This window comes from Onychostoma macrolepis, chromosome 07 (assembly GCF_012432095.1).
Source record: "Onychostoma macrolepis isolate SWU-2019 chromosome 07, ASM1243209v1, whole genome shotgun sequence".
In the NCBI taxonomy this organism is placed as follows: Eukaryota; Metazoa; Chordata; class Actinopteri; order Cypriniformes; family Cyprinidae; genus Onychostoma; species Onychostoma macrolepis.
Window position 1 is genome coordinate 24915857 of NC_081161.1, and position 18119 is coordinate 24933975.

Here is an 18119-nt window from a genome sequence, read left to right on the forward strand (position 1 = left end):
TTTGTACATCGAAAACTTCATAATTTAGAAGCAATAGGCTGTTTTCTGTTCTGTTTTAGACCCCCCTCATCAGAACGCTCTGTTTGAATGGGCGTGGCAGATTGTAGACCTGGAAGTAAAACACCTGCTGCTATGATTGGCTAACACTTGTGTATGCTTGACAGACTACATTCCTCATAGATGATCGCTGCTGTCATTTAAGTTAAAAACACATAAAAACTCATCAAATGATCTGTAATAACAGACAAAGCAATAGTGACTACATAATCTCTACTAATCTCTCTTTCTCTCACACCCCCCGGCAAGTTGGCCGGGGTGGAGGCACTGGTCTGCTCATTTCTAACAATTGGAAATACTCAACCCGCTCTTCCCTATGCAATTACAACTCATTTGAATCTCATGCCATTACTGTATCAGCTCCGATAAAACTCCAGATCGTGGTCATTTACCGTCCCCCTAGCCAAATTCTAGCCACCTTCCTAGAGGAGCTGGACGGGCTGCTGTCCTCTTTCGTGGAGGATGGCACTCCACTCTAGTCTTTGGTGATTTCAACATTCACCTAGACAAGCCTTATGCTACAGACTTCCATGCACTCCTAGCTTCGTTTGATCTCAAACGCCTTACCACTACTAGCTCGCACAAATCAGGCAACCAACTTGACTTAATTTACACACGCAATTGTACTGCAGATAACATTCTGGTACAACCGCTACATACTTCGGACCATTTCTTCATTACATTTACATTACACTTTGCTTCTCCTGTGCCACCAACCCCCCTACCAGTTACTTTTAGACGAAACCTGCGCTCCCTTTCTCCTTCCCATCTTTCCTCTGTGGTATCCTCCTCTCTTCCTTCACCCACCCATTTCTCATCTCTGGATGTAAACGCAGCTACTGAGACTTTATGCTCTACCTTAACCTCTTGTCTAGACGACATTTGTCCTCTCTCCTCTAGGCCCGCACGGGCTGCTCCTTCCAACCCCTGGTTATCCGAGGTTCTTCGTGAACATCGGACTACACTCAGAGCGGCAGAGAGAAAATGGCGCAAATCAAACGATCTGTCGGACCTCAGTAGGTACCAGTCTATGCTCACATCCTTCTCTGCTAAAGTCCACACTGCCAAATCCTCACATTTCCGCAACAAGATCGACAGCGCTCCAGACATGCGTAATCTCTTCAGAACATTTAATTCCTCCTCTGTCCCCTCCACCTCCTCCCTCCACCTCTATTACAGCTGATGACTTTGCCACTTTCTTTACAGACAAAACTAGATCAATCAGTGGTCAGTTTTCACCTCCACGCACACAGGACCCTCACCCTACCACATCCACTGCTAAAACTCCCATCTTTTCTTTCTGTCCACTCACTGAAGCTGAAGTATCCAAGCTTCTCCTCTCCAACCATCCTACAACATGTCCTCTTGACCCAATCCCTCACACCTTCTCCAAGCAATCTCACCCACACTCTTACCTGCACTCACACACATCATCAACACATCCCTACTCACAGGTAACTTCCCCATTGCGTTCAAGCAGGCTCGGTAACCCCACTGCTCAAAAACCTACATTAAACACTTCTCTTATAGAAAACTACAGACCTGTCTCTCTCCTTCCGTTCATAGCGAAAACACTTGAGCGAGTTGTCTTCAACCAAGTCTCACTGTTTCTTTCACAGAACGACAAACTGGATGCTAAACAGTCAGGTTTCAGGAGGGCCATTCAACTGAGACTGCGCTTCTCTCGGTCACTGAAGCCCTGCGAATTGCAAAAGCCCATTCCAAATCATCAGTCCTCATTCTGCTGGACCTATCTGCCGCTTTTGACACTGTCAATCATCAGATACTCCTGTCCACCCTCTCATCACTGGGCATCTCTGGCATTCCACTTCGCTGGTTTGAATCCTATCTCACTGGTAGGTCTTTCAGGGTGGCCTGGGAGGTGAGGTATCCAAAGCACATACACTGGTCACTGGGGTTCCTCAGGGATCAGTTCTTGAACCCTCCTCTTCTCCACATACACTACATCACTGGGTCCCATCATACAGGCACATGGATTCTCATACCATTGCTACGCTGATGACACACAGCTCTACCTCTCTTTTCAACCAGATGATCCAACGGTAACTGCAAGGATCTCAGGTTGCCTGGCGGACATCTCGGCATGGATGAAAGAACATCACCTGCAGCTCAACCTGGCAAAGACTGAGCTTCTTGTCCTCCCTGCCACTCCGACTCTACAGCATGACTTCACGATCCAGTTAGGTTCATCAACAATAACCCCATCAACTTCGGTCAGAAATCTTGGTGTAATCTTTGATGATCAGCTGACCTTCAAAGACCACATTACAAAAACTGCTCGATCTTGCAGGTTTGCACTATATAACATCAGAAAGATCAGGCCCTTTCTGACAGAGCATGCTGCACAACTTCTTGTCCAGGCCCTTGTCATTTCTAGGCTGGACTATTGCAATGCTCTTCTGGCTGGACTTCCGTCTAATACAGTCAAACCTCTACAAATGATTCAGAATGCAGCGGCACGACTGGTCTTCAACGAGCCCAAAAGAGCCCATGTTACACCTCTCTTTATCTCCCTGCACTGGCTACCAATCACGGCTCGCATCAAGTTCAAGACACTGATGCTTGCATATAGAACAACCACTGGCTCAGCACCCGTTTACTTGCACTCTCTATTAACAAACTACATCCCTCCAGAAATCTGAGATCTGCTAGTGAGCGGCCTCGTGATACCATCACAGAGGCGCAAAATCACTCTCTAGATCATTCTCATTCACCATTCCTGGCTGGTGGAACGATCTTCCCACCTCTATCCGGAATGCTGGATCCCTGTCAATCTTCAAGCAACAACTGAAAACTCATCTCTTTCGACAGCACTTGACTTCATCCTAAACTTAAAAAAAAAAAAAAAAAAAATTATCTTTACTTATTCCTTCCTTTGGTAGTTTGTATTTATTTGAACAATGTCTGAGACTTGGTGTTGCAAGCACTTCGTATGTCTGATTGCCTCTTCAAGATTAATCGCTCGATGTATTCCCCAATTGTAAGTCGCTTTGGATAAAAGCGTCTGCTAAATGACTAAATCTAAATCTAAATCTAATAAAAACAGTTACTTGTGTGGTGCAACATTACTGTCGGATGCAAAAAAGATTTCTGAAAATCCCGCGTCAAATCGTGCCTTGCTTGTAAACGAATCCGCTGTGAAATGAACAAAGGACCAAATTCTTACTGATACGGTCTGAAACTTTGTTAAAAATAAAGTTCATCCACTCTTTCCTTACGTTGGGATCAGAAGGAAGGCAATGCAAAGACGATTTTTCCACAGTTTGGCACTGCACAGCGTCTTGTATTGGAAGCTATCTTCATCGTTTGGTTTCTGCTTTTGCCTCTCTTGTTTTACACTACATTTGCGAATCAGTGGGCGGGGCTAAACAGGCACTGATGTAGAAGCAGCGTTGATCTTCTTCTGCAGAGGCAGTGTTTATCCACAGTATTACATCATAGAGAGGCACATTCCAGAATCTGTCGTTTTGGCAGACTGTCTTCAATATAAGCTGTTTTAAAACTAACAAGAAAGTTTTGAGTTCTGAAACTTACAGGATATTTTAATAGTACAATGACCTCTTATATGTCAAAATATCAAGGGAATTTTGTTTTCTCAGTTCATGACTCCTTTAAATGAGTATCTACGTCAGAAGATGCTCAATCCTCATAGTGAGAGCAGGAGGTATTCATTAAATGAATTAGAACTGTCATACAGGATGAAAAAGATAATCCATTGACTTTTCATGCTGTAGGTAAAGAGGACGGGAAGTCATGTCAGAAAGTGACAGTAAGGATGACAATTAGAAAGAATGATTGCCGTAGTAACAGACCGGTGAGTCGTTTTAGAATATACCTATTATAATCGGACTCTAATTTGGCTGTAAACTGGCTTACAGGTCATGTTCATGTTCACAGGTCAACATAGTGTCATGTGATGGAAAGTGTCCATCTGCAAGTATTTACAACTACAACATCAACACGTATGCACGCTTTTGTAAGTGCTGCAGAGAAATGGGGCTGCAGCGGCGTTCAGTCCAACTCTACTGCAGCGGAAACTCCACGTGGGTTAGTTACACCATACAGGAGCCTACGGACTGTTCCTGCCAGTGGTCATAAACCTTAAACCATAATAACAGAAAGTGTTACTTATCATTCAACTTGAACGTGAAGGACCATAAAATCTGCAGTTTAAATATAGTGTTGTAAGTTTTTCTATTTTTCACAGAGCAGAATATACAGTTTGTTCTACCAAAATGGTTAAATATTCCAGAAAATGTTCTAAACTGGGTGGCTGCATGAAGTGTAAGTAATGTGGAAGCTTATGAATCCAACAGCAACAGTAATAATACTAGCTACGTGCTCCTGATCTGTATATATGGAATTGTACCACAGAGCACACTGAAATAAAGATTTACTAATTGTATTTAGACGCTTTTCTACAGGTAGTGTTACTTCTTAATGATCTGAATATTATGTGATTTGATAACATGTTATATAACAATCACATGTTTATTGAATAATTGATCTTATGCTGTATTTTGAGCACTTTATTTATTTATTACCATATAAGAACAATTGCTTCACTCAAAATACAAGATTTTATACACGTATAATAAGTATGAATTATGCGTAGCTTTTACCAATGAAGCACTTCAGCTGATGCAAAATAATTTATCTTCATGATGTGGTTTAAGTTGTTGCAAAGTCAACATAAATTTGCTTTATACAGTATGGCACATTTTAAGAACAGCTTTAGCTTTTTTGTGAGATACTAGACGTAAAACTGAATATGTGAAGTTCCTGTTTTTATATCTGTGTCCACAGTATTGCAATGTTGCATCAATAAAATGCAAATGGATGGTCATAATGAATACCTCTGTATAGACTGAAAAATTTTATAATATTTGATAGAATTATATATTTTATTGTGGAGCCCTCTTTAGGTTCTTGGTTTAACATTTTACCTGCTGAAGGATTGCAAAATACATAATATGCTTAGTTTTTAATTGTGTACTATACTGTATGTATATTTCCATTTTCAATAAAAATAATCTTTTTAAAAAATTAATTAGACTGTTTTTTTTAAAGATGCAGAGTTTGTGTTTGAGTTTTAATCAGTGCATATTAAATCTGAGTTTTTCAAAACTGCAGTTTCAATGGTTTCTGGTTGTGGCCCATGCCAGCACATGCTGGCGCACTTTTTTTAACTAGTATTTATTTTATTTATTTATTTTTTGAAGGAGTTTTAAAGACTTTTTTCCCTGTCTGCTTCCCTTCATATGGGACTATCAGCCCATAACCATTGTCATGACGTTGTTATCCAAGCTTCAGCGTGATGTACTGTATGGTATGTATGACTCTTTGGCTTAAAAAAGAACTGAGAACTGAGATTTTGAAAGATTTAACCATGCATTAAGACATTTAGATCCATGTATAGATAAGAAGCATCCTTTTTGGAATGAATGACATATCCACACTGTCATTGGCTAATTACCCATCAATCTGCAGCAATATGAATACATACAGACATGTCAAGTAGGACAGAAGACTTACAAGGTTCATATTCAGTTTGATTCAGTGTTTCAGCATCAGAGTTTCTCAGTATAATCAGGAAACATGCTCAACTGTAGTTTATCAGTCTTGAAGAATAATTTTATTGAACTGCCAGATGCAACAGATAAAGCTGGCGAGCCAAACATTATTTACAAAAACGGAAGGTGAGAACCTAAAGACAGAGCAAGGGGGGAAGTTCCTACTGCAACTACTGCTAAGACCGGACCGTGTTAATCTCACGCAGGGTGTGGAAGATCGCCTTTGACAGCCTCTGATAAACTGCAAACTTTGGGTGGAATCAGAGATGCCTGGTGAATGAAGGCAGAGCTCGGAGGCGCAGGAAGCAGGCATGTCTTGACCACGAGTGTAGTTTTCTCCATGAACGCTTACTTTCTGCGGCGAGCAGCGGCGCCCTTCTTGGAGCTGAATAGCAAAGAAAGAGTGAGTTAGTGGTGGTGATCATAACAGACATGCCAGTAGAAAGTGAAAAAAACACTTTACAGGACAGGAATCTATTTATTTTTGAATTGTCATTTCTCAAATTCAAGTACTCAGTACTTACTATATGTTTGTGCTATTTTTACTAACACAGAGCACACCAAATACTATTGTATCCCAGTTTTCTCAATCCAGTCCTGCAGGATGTTCTTCTCACTTACTGTGTCCACACAAAGTCTGTCATGCACATGGAACTGAAATCGCGTTCACTCCATGCAGGACTTACCGCTCTTTCTCTGAGCTCTGTCAGTTTGTTAAATAGGCCTGTCTTAGTCTTAAATGTTTATCACCGCAGCAGCTGATATACATCACATTTACACCACTCATTACCTCATGTGTACCAAACACATTCATCACAGTTCAGATTTGATGGCACCAATGAAAAATAAGCCAGATCTGGAATAGACAAGTACTTTATATTGCCACTTAGGCTACGCTACGTATTGCATGTTGAGCGATATAAGAGTGAGCTTTATTTTTCATTGTCTGTAAATCACTTCAGAAATCAAGTACGTTTACATGCACAGTTATAATCCAGCTACAGTCTTCATCTGTCTGTTCAAGTATATATGTGACCGTGGACCACAAAACCAGTCTTAAGTAGCACGGGTATATTTCTAGCAATAGCTGAAAAAACATTGTATAGGTCACAATTATCGATTTTTCTTTTATGCCAAAAATCATTAGGATATTAAGTAAAGATCATGTTCCATGAAGATATTTTGCAAATTTTCTACCGTAAAAATATAAAACTTAATTTTTGAGTAGTAATGTGCATTGCTAAGAACTTAATTTGGACAACTTTAAAGGCAATTTTCTCAATATTGTAATTTTTTGCACCCTCAGATTCCAGATTTTCAAATAGTTGTATCTTGGCCAAATATTGTCCGATCCTAACAAACCATGATGTATAAATCTCAGTTTCGAAAAAAGATTGACCCTTATGACTGGTTTTGTGTTCCAGGGTCACATATACAGTATGACACAATGCATTTTGCAATTATTTGGAGTCAATTACGAGTTACAAGCACATGAATGGTGGGGAAACCCAGAATTCTAGACGATACATGAGTTGCTGAGTTGTTTCGATGAAAGTGGTGTGTCAGTGGTGGAAACACTGACCTATAATGTAGATTATATTACATATCCACAATCCATGTAGAGAGATCAGTGATTGGAAATGAAGTCTGTAGCATATGGTGTAAGGTCAGTCGCTCTTACGGTTTTCTTTATTAACAAAACTATTTAGTTGTCATACTATGGATAAATAAGTGCTGCATAATAGGCCTAAAATTCTTTTCTTTTGTTTAGACTACTTCTGTGTTAAGAATCAAACTTGAATGAGTGACGTGTAGGTACGAGTTTGCAGTCGCACTTGAAAGCAGCATAAAGGCATGTTGCGCTTCACCAAGGCAAACTGTAATTCGATGTGTGTATAAGCCATTATCTGGATAGTTCAACTTCACAAAAACCAGAGTGGCGTGATTTCAGTCAGAATAAAGTGTTTAAATGACATTTAAAACAGACGAAGAATTGCTTTAGTCATACTGAAATCAAACTCTAGTGCATGTAAACGTACTCAGGGGAGCTTGTATGAGGAAACTGCAATGAGGGTTCACTGTCTGACTATGGTGGGCAAAACTCATACAGCTCCGAAGAAACTCACTCTCAAAGGCTTCACGCTTCAGTAAGTCTGTCACAATTCTACAAAAATGTCCCGAATACTTACCATCTCTACAACAGCTTCAAGACTACAGCCCTATATCAAGTTTTAGGACATGTTTTGTAAAGTTGTGCTGCCAATGACAGTTATCCAACTTTTTATCCAACATGACTGGCAGCCTGTGTGTGACAGTGTCTTTGAGAGTTTTACATGGGGTGTGAAATGATTAGATAATAATATTAGAGTAAAGTTAGATAGTAATATTAGAGTGAAGGCAGAAGGGCAGTAGTCAGTCCATCCGTGCGCTGTACGTGTGGTGGCGAGGAGCTACTCACTGCTTCTGCAATTCATCAATGCGGTTTCTGAGAGAGATGACCTGAAAACAACACATGAGCGGTTTTAAACCTGCCAGGTCATACCTCAACCACAGGATCCTGGATTGTGATAGTTGTCCTCTACCATCGAGTGCTGACAAACACACAAATCATTCTGGCTCGATGCTCAAGACGTGCCGACCTCAAGAGCTGCTATGGGCATGTCACAGGCTTGAATGTTTTGTGCTGTTGTGCAGAATCCCTCAGCAAGACGGTATTGAGCTTAAACAATCACACACACTTACCTGCAGGAGCAACATCTTGGAATATGAAAGCTCAGATGCTGACTAACTTTAGTTTAAGATGATTCACATCTCTACTGCTAGGTTGTTGGAATAGTGGTTTGGTTTTTTGTGAAGGCTCTCACAGTACATTTGACCTTTCACCTGTGGTCTGAATCGACCTGTTTCCCAGAAGCCATGGAGACCAGAGAGTCTCATGCATGCAGACCATGCCTCCAAGTCCCTGTTGCTGAACAAAGCCTTAACTTCCTACAGTTCCAGTTACTCACTATTTACTGAGCTCCTCCACTCTCTTACGCTGGGTAGTAACCTGCAGAACACCAGAACACAGCTGAGACCTGAGCTACCACACATAAACACACTCTAGATAACCTGTACAGACACACCCAGACCTGCTCTCACATGACTGATATGTTCATGTTTTTTAATGTCAAACTGTCATAGTGATTTAATTATGCAAATGAGAGAAATGCACTATTGCTTTTATATAGTTCAATAAATTAATAGTTAATTACATTTTAGATCAAATTTTGCCAGTTAATTATTATTATTTTTGTAAGATTTACTTTCTGGCGTTTTATGCCTTTTTTAAAATTTAGATAGGACAGTAGGTAGACAGGAAGCGAGGGGGGTGGGATCAGGAAAGGTCCGCGATCCGGGACTTGAACCCGGGACACCTGGGGCCCAAGAGGCGGTTACACCGTTTCATGAAATATAGCCAACAATAGGAATCCATGTGATCAGGAATTTCACATGAGGGTGAAAGATTTGTCCCCTTGCAGATTTTGCAGTGGGTTCAGGTTGGTCGCTCAAATTCGCTACGCTGATCAACAGAAAGCTACTTGGATTAAGGGTGAATTTTGTGGGAGCTTTGCTTCATATGTCACAGTTGGCAAAAGATAATGTTTTTGCCAGCAATGTGACCACATCTTTAAACTGCTTTTGTTTCGCTAGCAAAAACAAAGCCGAAGCAGAAGGTGCTTCAAAAGGTTCTTCACAGCGATGCCATAGAAGAACCATTCAGTCAAAGGTTCTTTAAAGAACCATCTCTTTCTAACCTTTTTATAATCTTCAGATGTTAAAGGTTCTTTATGGAACCATTTAGACAAAAAGGTTCTTCTATGGCATTGTGAAGCACCTTTATTTTTAAGAGAGTATTGTGTGCAACACACAATAGTGGTCTTTAGTTTCTGAATGAATCAGTTGAATAAATTATTTAATGATTCACTCATAAAGACTTGTCACCACCAACAGCCATATCGATGTAACCTGCAGAAAGAGTCACTGAAAATCCCCACCACTTATGAATCAAATTCAAGGGCCATAACTAACTGTTGTATAAATAATTAACAAGGCATTGTCTTTCTATTTGAGCAGCTAAAAGCAGCTAAGTAGACTGATATTATAGTTGTACATAAACTGTGTTTTAAAATAATGCTTGTTCACTGAACAGATAGTTCACCCGAAAATGAAAGTCATCGTTTCCTCTTAATTATGTTATTCCAAACCTCTTTGACTGGCAGAATATGCATCTCAAGACAACACTAAATTCCGTGCTTTTTGCTTTTTTGCATACAGTGAAAATGAATGGTGATTGAGATGATCATTCTGTCTAACATCTCTTTTTGTAACAGAGATTTTCAGTTTTGGGTCAACTATCCATTTAGGCTATAACTTGTCCAGGGTGCAGTTGACAAAGTAGTGCATCTCCCCTAGTAAAACAAATGTAGGCCGTAATGAAACATATAGTAAAATAATTTTACATTTGTTGTATTGTGTAAATGGTCATTGGACAGATCCCTCACCTCATACTTCTGCCTCTTGAGCTTCTCCATGTGCTCAAACTTCTCAGCCTCCAAGGAGTACAACCAGTCCCACAGCTCTTTAGCTTTCTCCCTGTAAATGCACATATGCACCAAAATACATTTAGAATATACACAAACTCGGTTTCATCAGAACAAGTTGTCTTTCCCATAGAGTTGTATTCATGCTGACCTCAGCTTGTCCTCATTCAGATGGTCAATGTTCAGAGCCTTGCGTCTGTCTGCCAGAATCTTCTTCTTCTTCTCCCTTTCAGTTTGCTTCTTACCTCCTCTCTTTGAATCAGCCTGTTTTTAGAAATATGCAAACAAAACACTTAGGCCTATGTCCTTTTCACAGTCATAGACAGTACTGACAATACTGGGGTTGATGGAAAAACCTTCTGCAGGTAGCTGCTGTACTGGGAGCCCATGCTAGACAGAGCAGACTTCTTCTTCATCTCATCATCTGCCCTCTTCTTAGCATCAGCCTCCTCCTTCCTCTGCCTCTCTTCTTCACGTCTTGCCTGACGCTCCTTGTCCTTCTCAGCGCGGATCCTCTGCTGCTCTGCCCTCTCAGCCCTACGTTTCTCCTGCACATGCACACATTAAATGTGTCCATTATAATATTCTGAAACACGGCGCTCTGGAATATTCGATTCTGATTGGTCAGTAGCGTCCTGATTTTATATCAGCTGCCAGATATTTCATTTTATTCGCCTTCGTTCATGCTGTATCATTCTGCTCATCTAGGCCAGTGTTGTTTTAGTGTTATTTTAGACAATAGAGTTTATTAATATTTAATGTTATCAATATTCAGTTTTTATTTTTAATGTTAGTAATTTGTTGTGCTTTTGTCATTTTTAAATATATCTATTTAGCTTCGTTTTGTTTTCTATTTCAGTTATTTGTTTTGACTTATTACATGAAAATAGAACTAAAAATGTTATTTAGTTAGTTGCCAAAACGACAATTGTAATTTTTCAAGTTTATTCGAGACAAAAGTTTTTTATCTTATATTTTATTTAAGCTTTATTTCAAATAACAAAAACATTTTATAGCAATATATTTTATTTCATAGCTATCTAGGTAAATGAAATTGGTGCGAGAAACTTGAACCTCTCGCATCACATTGCAAATCTTACGTCTCACTTATTGGTTAGTGAAAATGGGCTCTTATGAGTATTCATATTACTGTAATATTGTTGAAGTGATCGTCTTGTTTATAGTCTTTTTTCTTAAGCTTTAAGATAAGATACAGGTAAAATAATTTTATAAATATTTTTATAAATATAAAAAAATATTTAATGTCCACATAGCGTATTTATTTATTTGTTGCGTATCCGTCCATTTAGTGGGATAATGTACAGATGGCTGACACTCACGATTCTCTCTTTCAGAGCAATAAGCTCCTCTTCTTCCTTCTTCCTGCACTCAAAGTGGGCATCAATCAGGGCCTGCAGCTCAACGAGGTCTTTGTTTTGACGCTTCTTCTGGATGTCCTGTTTGCATACATGTAAATATGACCTCAAACAGCATTTCTTACAACTTTTAATTCATAGCATTATAACATAATGTATCCAATGAAGTACTTGCTTACATCAAAGTCCACCTTATCCCCATCAGGGATCTTTGGTGCACTTGGTCTGAAGGGAATGAAAGCAAAATGTGTTATAGTGGGATTCTGGGTATCTCAGTCTTCCCCAGCTCCTCAGTAAAACTCAGAGGATGCTGTATTGCATTGCAGCATTGGAATTGGCTGCTCAGCTATAAAAAGTGCTTAGTGAACAATTCTACTTACTTGAACTTGGGCTTCTCCTCTGTTATGAAAAAAAAAAAAAAAAAAAAGGAGAGGGATATGTAACATGGTTAGAGAGTTTAAAACGAGCTCAGTCAACAATCAGTGGGAATTCTGTTAGCCATATCCATGAACATGGAGTTACTCTTAGTAACATCTCAGTGCTGGTTTATTTACCTGAGCTTTAAGAATGATGTATGTAACTTCTGAAAGTATGCTTACAAAGTAAATTACACATATTAATTTCAATCGTTTCAGTAATGTTAATAAACTTGGTTAGTTAGAAAGTTGTGAAACAAATAAGTACTCACAACAAATATAAAAGAATCATTGCGTAAGAATTCAGATCGTGAGGTGCTTATAAGTACATGAGTATAAACAGACACTGAACTCCTGGCAAGTGGACCACTCTTCCAAGAATAAACAGAACAACAAAGCCTTGTGGAAAAGATTCATCTTTTTATCCTTCATTCATTTTCCCATCTCTTTTGGCTAACAGCATCTAAACCTGAGTTTGTTATATATCTGACTAGACCTAGATGAGATGTTTGAGCCATTGCAATGTTTCGTAACTATTTGGCTTGACCTTCACACAAAAAAACACAAGCAAAAAGCCACATTCAGACCAGATATTTTCCAGAAGGAAATAAAAACTACCATCTTGTCCTCCTTCCACTGGTATGGCACATTCATGCAAAAAGAAGCAAAGCACAGAGCAATGTCAGCATTTCATATTCTTTCACCCTTGTTATTGACTTAAGGTAAGTTTCAACTGACACTTCAGGCCAGTTTACTGTGTCTCCTCATTCAGAATCTTATGTTGTGAGGTTTTGGACCTGATTTCACTGTGTTCCTTGCAGGCATTAACCCCTCCCCCATGCCTTCTTTCTAATCAGAAATAACAAATACAAGAAAATGACAAACATACCTTCCTCTTCATAGGCCTCTGCATGCATGAAGCGTTGAAAGCAAGAGTAAAATAGAGAAGATTAATGTTGCTTTGTGTGCTTTTTGCTGCCCTAAGCAGGACACAGCTGAGCGGACACTCAAATTGAGGTGCCAACTTATATCAGGATACATTGACAGAAATCAATTAAAGATAAAATCACAATAAAGATACATTCAGATGAATGAATTAGGTAATCGCTTTCAATGGGACACCTCAATATGAGCAAGTCATTAAAAGAACATAAGCTAAATAACACATTGATGACCAAATTAAAATTAGCATACATATTATCATAAAACATTGACTGGTATTTCAAAGTGGACAAAAGCACCTTAATAGTGGATGGCATCTTGTTTGACACTTTCAGCATTTTGCTTCTAAAAGTTATAATTGAATATTTAATTTGAATATTTAATGTTTCAGTAAAGCTCAGTGTGCCAAAGACAGCCTATCCAGTGTTAAGCCCGCAGTGAAATTAGAAAGAATAAGTTATTATAGCCCTTTTTGTCCCTTTGAAAATTATTTTGAATATACTGACCAATTAATATTCATTCCATGAATATTATGAAACAGCATAGCAACTGAAACAGCTGCATTTGTTGCAGAATTATTATAACGCATGCTATAGAATAGGTTCTTCTTCAAGATGCATCCTAGAATAGCGTTTTGCTGGCGGCAACTCAGAGACAGTTCTCAATGTAGAAAAGTGCAGAGAGTTTTCAGTGATCAGATAAGCGTCATTGCTGCACTGTAATTGGCAAGAGCAGGAGCTGTAGTGGGATTTATTATCAGCTCAGGCCTCTAGTGTTGGGGAAGCTATTCTTGCTATACATTAGTCAATCTGTACACTGAAGTATTTTAAGGGGGCAGCGTATTTAAAAAAAAATATACTATATAAATGAAATCTGATCCGATGAAATGATTCATTTTTGCCAAAAAAAAAATTAAAAATCAGATCTACCATAAATCTACGACACAAAACAATAAGGATCTTAATTAGTGTAATAGGATTAACCTTGAACAGATGAAAAAAAAGAACAGCAATATTTAGTATATCTAAAAATGCATAGCAAAAAGATCAGTACATTGTTTTTTTGAACCACTTACTGAATCTGAATCTTAATTTACAAGAACAGTTTGAATGGCTTTCTAACTTGGTATGATAGAGAAGAAAGAAAGTGTATAAAATTATTATATAACTGAAAAAGCTACACTGTTTAGATGGCTAAGCTACTATTTGTTTCCCAACACTGCAGGCCTCCTGCATCCACCTTAAAGAAAGCTGCATTTTAGGTGTGACAAGCACTGTGTGTCAGAGTTCGATTGTTCCAGCTCACTCCCCGTTGGTCTGCAAGTGAATTCGAATTGGAAAATATTCCTTGTTCATAAAGGGTGGAACTTGTCCAATTCTGAAAAATAATTCAAATGCATCACAAGGGACTGAAATGGCATGGATCTAAGCTCTGTCACCATTTCATAATATCACACCAGTCTCATAGTGGGCCTGAACGAAGAGAAGGTACCGCCAGTAGTGGTTAAAGTTTTGTTGGGTTGGGGGGAAGGGTACTACTGGGGAACTACATTAATGTGGCTGATTTTTAAGTAGCAGATGAGGTGCGCTGCCTGTTTTTAGTTGTTTTGGGGAAATGAGAAGGATGAATGAATATTCATGCCACATACCTTCCTCATGCATCTCTGGTTCTGGTTCTGGCTCTGGTTCTGGCTCTGGTTCTGGCACTGGCTCTGGTTCTTGCTCAGGCTCAGGCTCCGGTTCAGGAGCTGCCTCTGGGGCTACCTCTACCTCTACTACCTCTTCAGCTAATAATACATGCAGCAAGCAACCAGGGGAAGGAAGGTTATCAACAGTTAATGCGTTGCAGAGGAGGGAGCATTCAGAAATGGGAGATTATGTATTGGTTAAAGTGAGAAAGAGAGAGAAAGTCATGTGTGAAACGTATAGGTGGCTGAGAGGATGCACATTGCGGGAGAACCTGTTATGAAATGATGAGACCTTGAGACACCAGGATTCCACATGCCAAATAAATGACTTTGTTTTTCCCTGTTTGCCAAAGCCATTGATTCTAATAATCTAAAGCCATCTCTAACTATTTTGTGTTTGATAGGAAAATAAACTAGAATAAATTTCACACCTTATGCACAGATAAAATCCACATACTAATATCTGAAAAACATAGACAAGGCATCAAAACAATGGTTTATTTTAATGACCTTTTCAGCAGCCGCACAATTTAGAGCTTCAGGTCTCCAGATACTGGAATATTCCAATCTGCTTTATGAATTCTGCTTAAAAGGTCATCAAAGGTCATGGCACCCTTCAAGCTGTAGGGGGCAGCACATGTTAGTTAGCTCTGGTTAGGTTTCCTACCATAAATATGATTAATATGCTTATGGTTTTAGTTTACCTTATGATGAGTTAAATGAAAAGGTTGACATTTGAAAGGTTCTTGAATTAGATAGAAATTAGTTAGGCAAATGATTTTCTGCTTTCGGTTAATTATTTGATTTGATTTAGTTACAACTTACTACAGACAGTGTCAGGCATTTTTTAATAAGGGAACATTGTGTTGAATTAGTACATTGAACGACTAGTTAATTTTCAAATTCTCTTGGTTGGTTTGGTTGTTGTGGTGGTGTTTAATTATTTGTTTGTTTATTATATTACCTCCTTCTTCGACCTCTTCATATGCCAGAAAAGAAAGCAGCAAAGGAATACAAAAATTACAAAATGCTTTTTTTTTCCCTTTTTTTTTTTTTTTTTTTTTGACACTATTAGAATTGGAATTACATCATACATTAAATGCATGCCGAGCCTTTATTTGTTGGTGTTCTGTGGAGTCAGTGCTCTGATCAGTTCAGTACAGAATCACATTCTATATGGCCAGTTATTGCTGTAAATTTGTAAAAGGAATTCCTGTAAATTAATAATTTGGTCTCATCTCTGGCCTCTGTAGCCTCACATGAGCATTCACCTCAGAGAACACCAGTAACATGAGCATCATTAATACTGCCCTCAGCCACTGCATGCGTTTGACATGTTAGCCTCCAGAGATGTTCTTAAAAAAGCTCTCTGTGACAGTGGCAGAAGGCAGTATGCTGGCATGAGATTCATGAAACAGCTTCCAAACAGCAGGTGGCACAATATCAGTCACTACAAGCAAATTCAGGGCACTCTTGCATTGGATATATATTTGAAATATGTGTTTTTTTATTAATTAATTTATAATGCTAAATAGAGCAAAGCCAATATATTTAAAAAAAAATATCACCAAGGCTCTAAATATAATCTATATAACTGCTGACATACCAAGAAAACACTGATGCTGACTGAAAAAATACATATACATAATATTTAAAATAAAATGGAAATATATATTGAGCGGACACATGTGTACACATGACGGACTTGAAAATCCTGGCTAAGGCATATGTTTTTCTACAAATTAACAACAATAATGATAAGAAGAAGAAGAAGAAGAATTCAAATTTAGTACTTACCCTCGAGCCCACTGATTGTAGAGAGGGAAAGAAGATTTATCTTTATTTTGTCTTGACCAAAGAGCATTAATATAAATTTTTATTACATCAAATGTCAGAATACTTACACGTCCTCTGTGTCGGACATGATGACAGGGAGCTTTAGACCTATATGAAGCAGACAGAGAGAATGTTTGTAATTGTTCTTTAGATTTTGATTTGTGCCACCGTGACAGGGTTAATCACTGACTTGACAGGTGTGAAAGGCCCTTCAACGTGCTAAAAATATTAAGTAACTCTTAACATTTTATGACATCTTTATATCCAGTTAACTGTATATAAAAAAACAGCTGTATGTCTGCATATGCTGAAAAATTACTGTCTGTCTGACTTTATTTCTTCAAAGAAATGATAAATGATCAAAGCAGAGCAAAATGAATCTGACAGGAGCAGATCTTCAACAGAAGGAAAAAAAAAAAAAACTAAATAATGTCTTCATTCTAAAACGTGATTTCATGTGATTAAATTTAGAGGTAATGTTTAAAAATAATCTGTCAGAAAAACAAATGTGAGTGCATAGGTTTGGCTATAACTGTTATGGCCAAATTTAAGATTATTTCCTCTCAAATAAAACATGAACATAAATTAGCCAAATGCTGTGCTTTATATCTAATAATGTCAATTGGCTAATGTGCTGTGAGCTTTTGGGCATTATAAAATAAATATCATGATCTTAGTATGAAAACTATTCCAAATACCAGAGGTCCTCACTAATATAGCTTCAGAAATGTGTGTGTGTGTGTGTGTGTGTGTGTGTGTGTGTGTGTGTGTGTGTGTGTGTGCGTGCGTGCTGTGACTCATATCTCCAGCACAGCTGCAGAAGCGTTTGGAGATTAACACATGATCAGATTTCCCAGCATCAGCTCTCTTTCTTTTTTGACAGTGAGGCTCTGGTCCTGTCAGCCCTGCCTTATGTGGGCATGACTGTCTGCTTACATTGTTATGAGCCATTAAAGGAAGGAATGCCATTTTATTTATGTGTTTATTTTCTGACATGAATTAAAAAGTGACTGCAACATCAAAACAGAACCAATATAATATACATTTATGATATCCATTGTATTAGTGTCAAAATGACAACAATCTAGTCCGTGTTTGAGAAATCATTAGAGCATTGTTCTAATGCTACCACCCTGTTTGCGCTACTATCTGTTGTCAGCTGTTCTTTGTTTAGCTTCTATTGTCATTGCTATCATTAGTGGTGATCTACAGGATAGGACAAAGAGGAAGCCAACAATGTGTAAATCCTAAATTGCATTGTGTTGGCCTTAGTGTGTTATCTACAAAGTTCCATGCTGAGAGAGAACCATCCCATATACAGAAGTGCCCACACCCACCCTCAAATGATCAAGGCTGTCAACTGAGGTGAAATCTGGTTTTGCATATTCCATTCACATTTCTCAAGTTCATCTTTTACAACAATAATTTACAACATGTGAGAATGGACATAATATCAAATAGCAAAAAATGACTCTTAACAACTTTAATTCTTCCTTAACGTTTAAAAGCATAATCTGAATCTGAATTAACTGTCTGTTCATCAAAAAAGCATAAGCATCAGCTATGAGCAAAGGGAAAGAACTGTCCTCTCAGCCTTGTCTTTACTCTTTTGAAGATACCAAAACTTT

The 18119-nt window shown here is 38.5% G+C and overlaps 2 protein-coding genes across 3 annotated transcripts in view; one reads left to right on the top strand and one right to left on the bottom strand.

The window, feature by feature from the left end:
* otog (otogelin) overlaps positions 1-5538 on the top strand; it is a 45650-nt gene extending 40112 nt beyond the window's left edge. The window contains exons 55-56 of the mRNA XM_058781659.1: positions 3813-3892; positions 3976-5538. Coding sequence (XP_058637642.1) covers positions 3813-3892; positions 3976-4176 — 281 coding nt within the window. The 3' untranslated portion in view covers positions 4177-5538. The remainder of the gene's footprint in view (positions 1-3812; positions 3893-3975) is intronic.
* A 147-nt stretch (positions 5539-5685) lies between these two features.
* On the bottom strand, positions 5686-16594 carry tnnt3b (troponin T type 3b (skeletal, fast)). Of its 2 annotated transcripts, XM_058782313.1 has the most exons (12): positions 16560-16594; positions 16453-16463; positions 14617-14754; positions 12916-12933; positions 11991-12009; positions 11790-11835; positions 11575-11691; positions 10591-10782; positions 10386-10498; positions 10196-10286; positions 8660-8700; positions 5686-6036 (listed from the first exon to the last, which is right to left on the bottom strand). In XM_058782313.1, the coding sequence occupies exons 1-12, from the start codon at positions 16577-16579 to the stop codon at positions 6000-6002; spliced, it is 843 nt and encodes a 280-aa protein (XP_058638296.1). In that variant the 5' UTR covers positions 16580-16594; the 3' UTR covers positions 5686-5999. The 2 variants fall into 2 exon arrangements, with proteins under 2 accessions (XP_058638296.1, XP_058638297.1); XM_058782314.1 differs by lacking the exon at positions 12916-12933.
* Between the last annotated feature and the right edge of the window lie 1525 nt (positions 16595-18119).